At 38.8% G+C, this 4,155-nt stretch overlaps 1 protein-coding gene across 1 annotated transcript in view; it reads right to left on the reverse strand.

Moving 5' to 3' along the window:
* ryr2b (ryanodine receptor 2b (cardiac)) overlaps nucleotides 1–4,155 on the reverse strand; it is a 192,107-nt gene that overhangs the window by 150,242 nt on the left and 37,710 nt on the right. The window contains 3 exon segments of the mRNA XM_010793548.1: nucleotides 588–633; nucleotides 1,591–1,730; nucleotides 2,426–2,517. Of these exon segments, the coding sequence (XP_010791850.1) occupies nucleotides 588–633; nucleotides 1,591–1,730; nucleotides 2,426–2,517 (278 nt within the window).

The following is a 4,155-nucleotide window of genomic DNA, read 5'->3' on the forward strand; positions in this document are numbered from 1 at the left end:
TAATTTAGCCTACCTTGGAAAATGCTGTTTAATAATTTTTAATAGCCTTCATTTTCGCTAAATTGATTTATCAACTTTTAATACTTTTTAAGACCCGTGGACACCCTGAGTAAAGGACCATGTGATATTGAGGTAGCACTGTGCGCAATGCACTTTTAGCAGCACTTTTAGTGGTAGAGGAGAGTTTAGACTTTGTTATATGTATCAGTGAGATACAATACAGAAACACTGGCTTGTCAAGAAGTTGTAAAATGTTGACAGCTGCATAATTCAGAGCACTTTAAATCAACCTGCTATCAATCATAAGTGTTGAGGCGGCACCCACCGATCAACTAATAATCATCAGGTGGAGTTCTAGTTATTTATCCTACTATAAAGGTCATTGACTTGGTAGAAAACTGGTAACATTCTTTGTAAAATCTGACATTTCCAACTCTTTCCAGATGGTATGAAATTAAACTCATGCAAAAAACTCTATTTTGTACCTCAGAAAATACCACAAATGTCAGATTTGATGATGCAAAAGTGTGTTATTATAGACACAGATGGTAAGGTTATTACTTTGAGATGTTATTATCTCTATGTACTATGATTGCTTTACGGGTGTCAAGAGGAAACGCTGCTGAACGCCTGCTGGTGAACAAACATAAAATATAGATATAAAATGACTAATATAAGTTAGGAAAATGGCATCTGCCCCGAGTCAAGATGTCTTTCCATGAGACTGTTTGTTTAAGTCCAGGCAGCACTAACATGGCCAAGAGGAGCATTCAGTAGGGCTAAGGTGGGGAAAGACTTAACAGATCGGACAAAATAACAGTTTAATCTTGTGATGAATAGTCGCCATCAGGGCTGAATCTGATAAAGTAGTGAGCTTTTACTGAAGCTCAAAACTGCAAACTCTACCAAAGGCATCTCAATCCAGGGCTGGTGAGGAAGTAGGCAGAGAAAAATGAGGACAGGAGGAAGCCCTTTAAAAAGAAAAGACTTCAAACGCTACTGACAACTCAGCTTAGAGCAAAACGGCAAACGGAGGAAATAAAGTGTGAAAGAGGAAGAAATGGAGCACGAGCGAGGGAGGTAATGAACTAAATAATGAACTCAACTTCGAGGACTCTTTTTTTTAATGCGAGGTTTTCTTACAGTCTAGAAGGGTCAGCGCCCAAAGCCCTCATCCCAAGAGATTAGGTTTGCAAAATTCCGGGAATTTTCAAAGATGGAAACTTTCCACGGGAATTAACGGGAATAAACTGGGAATTTTCTAAATTGAAGTTTGGCTCTTCATAGGGAACTTAAATAGAGTTGGGGAAAGTATGTTTGTTTTAGTCAAGATTATGCTAAAATATACTTTCCCCAACTCTATTTAAGTTCCCTATGAAGAGCCAAACTTCAATTTAGAAAATTCCCAGTTTATTCCCGTTAATTCCCGTGGAAAGTTTCCATCNAAAGTGGTCCGTCTACAGTGGACCTCACAGTGTCCTCTGGTTTCTGACCTAGTGCAGCATCCAGTGTGTTTTTTGTGGATGAATTTTTTGTTTTGTCTTGTGTGTTTCTGGAACCACAGGTGAGAGTGTAGAGGAGAATGCTTACCTGGTGTTGAGGCTGCTGATTCGTCGGCCCGAGTGTTTTGGCCCCGCTCTGCGAGGGGACGGGGGAAACGGCCTCCTATCAGCAATGGAGGAAGCCATCAGGATCTCGGAGGACCCTTCCATGGACGGAGCTTGCACCACCTACCAGTCCAACAGAGCACTGTTAGTAGTACTCCAAAGGATTTTTTTCCTAATTTATCCAAACTGGGTATCACCAATTTGATAATGCTGCGTGCAAAACGAATGAGATTCTGTCAATTTGTTTAATGGTGTACCTAATAGTGTCTAATGTATACTTTACTGTTTTGAGAAGTCTGCAGTAGAAAGGACCACAGACAGTTTAACTGCATCACATTTTATTTGTAAATGATTAACAGCATTGAAAGCCACCAAAGTGTAGTGAAATATTGTATTGGGTATATCCCTGTTCAGCACTGTTGTTATGCCCTCTGATAATAAGTCTCAGGAGTCATTTCCTCTCAGGCTTTTTGGAGCATTTCTTGGCTGGAATGCAGCTTCTGTGTTCAGCCAGCCTTCCCTTGATAAATACGGGTTGAATAGGCTAACAACAACAATGTAACAGTTTAATGACACTGATTATTATTAAAAGGCGATGTTCAAGATTTATTTGGGTTGGGAGCGGACATCTGCTCCTTTTTTTTATTGTAACGGGAAGAATTTTGAATAAATATGAATGTCATTGGAAAGTAGGAGAAAAGATCTTATCTCGCTAATGGGCTGCTTTATTTAGGGATAATCAATCATAACACAATGATGATTTATGATTATTTCAGTTTTTGGACAAGCTTTTGACCGTTCGGATTCTTCCCACCAACAGAGATGTTGTCCAGGACAATAATGATGACCTCATTCACATGGGGCACGCCATCATGACCTTCTACTCTGCCCTTATCGACTTGCTGGGCCGCTGTGCTCCAGAGATGCATGTGAGTGCTTTTCCACATCAATATCTGCAGATGTCTCAAACAATAAAGACTAATGGGAAAAAGTCTGCAAACTGCCTTTCCAATAATGAGCCAGAACAAACCAAACAAACACAAGAAGAATCCGTTTATGCTTTTACCTAGGACCAAAGTCCTGACTGTTCTTTTTGCTCAATGATGCATCTGATAAAACTCCATAACATTAGTTGTACCACCATACTGTATTCTTCTATGTCATTTAGTTTCCTTATTTATATTGGTGTCATTGAACTGCAAACAAAAGGGAGACGAGGACATTTTCTGCTATCCAAAATGCTTTGAGAGGTTTTGTAAAATGTATTAAAACATTTAGAAGTTAACAAAAAGCAAATAAATGTAAATGGTAAGACTCATTTTAAGATTACACTTGGAAGAAATATATCAGCAAGATTTAATATATGAAGTAACTCAACAATAGGTGTCTCTTACATTTCATAGAGCCAGTGTACTTCCATGCACTGGCTGTACAATATATGTACATTAAAATATTCTTTATTTTATGACGGTATCATCATGAGAATCCCTCTTTAATCTGCAAACAGCTGACCAATTGTTTTCTTCTGAATTATTGATCCAGTTGATTCAAGGAGGCAAAGGAGAAGCTATCCGCATTCGAGCCATCCTGAGGTCGCTCATCCCCATTCAGGATCTCGAAGGAGTCATCAGCATCGCCTTTCAGTTTCCCTCTGTGTCTAAAGGTCAAATCACTACAGTCAATTCATCTTGTATAAAACCACAGACACCGGACTTGTCTACAATCAATGCCTATTCAAATCAGATTGTATTGATTTATTATGAACTCCTTCGACACTGGGGACACAGTTTGATTTTCCTGTCTGGATAAGAGATTCACACACATGGCTTGCTATAGATACATTTACATGCACCCATTTATAAATATGTGTATATGTCTTTACTTTGTGTTTGTTTGTGCAGATGGTCTGGTGGTTGATCCTGACCTATCCACAGTGTTCTGCCCAGACCACAAGGCAGCTATGGTTCTGTTCCTGGACCGGGTTTATGGCATTGAGAACCAACATTTTCTTCTCCACCTGCTAGAAGTGGGCTTTCTTCCTGACCTTCAGGCAGCCGTCTGCCTTGACACTGTGAGCTCACAGCATTGCATCTTGTTGACCTGTTAAACCTAATTTACAGACCCAGTAGTGTAGAGTTGTAGGTGTGACCTGTGACTTTAGAATTGTATATGAAAAAAAGAATCCACTTTTTTTCACTGTCCCTATCGCACCATATCGAACATTACTGTGATTGTCTAGTAACGGGACCTGAATGATCAACTAAACTGACTTACTGAGTACTAGTTGTTTCAACTTGCGTAAATGTAATTCTCTAGTCTAAGGTGTCTACTAATGATCTGGATAATATTTTTTTAATACTATTCTTCCCTACTGAAAAGTATATTTTTCAGCTTAAATCTTCACATATTTCCAATTCAATCTGATGAGACATACATCAGGGTGTCCGCGGGGTCTTAAAAAGTATTAAAAGTTGATAAATCAATTTAGCGAAAATTAAGAATTAAAAAAAGTATTAAACTGCATTTTCCAAGGTATTACATTTTGTAG

Source organism: Notothenia coriiceps, unplaced genomic scaffold (assembly GCF_000735185.1).
Source record: "Notothenia coriiceps isolate Sejong01 unplaced genomic scaffold, NC01 NC01_scaffold00001922, whole genome shotgun sequence".
NCBI lineage: Eukaryota > Metazoa > Chordata > Actinopteri > Perciformes > Nototheniidae > Notothenia > Notothenia coriiceps.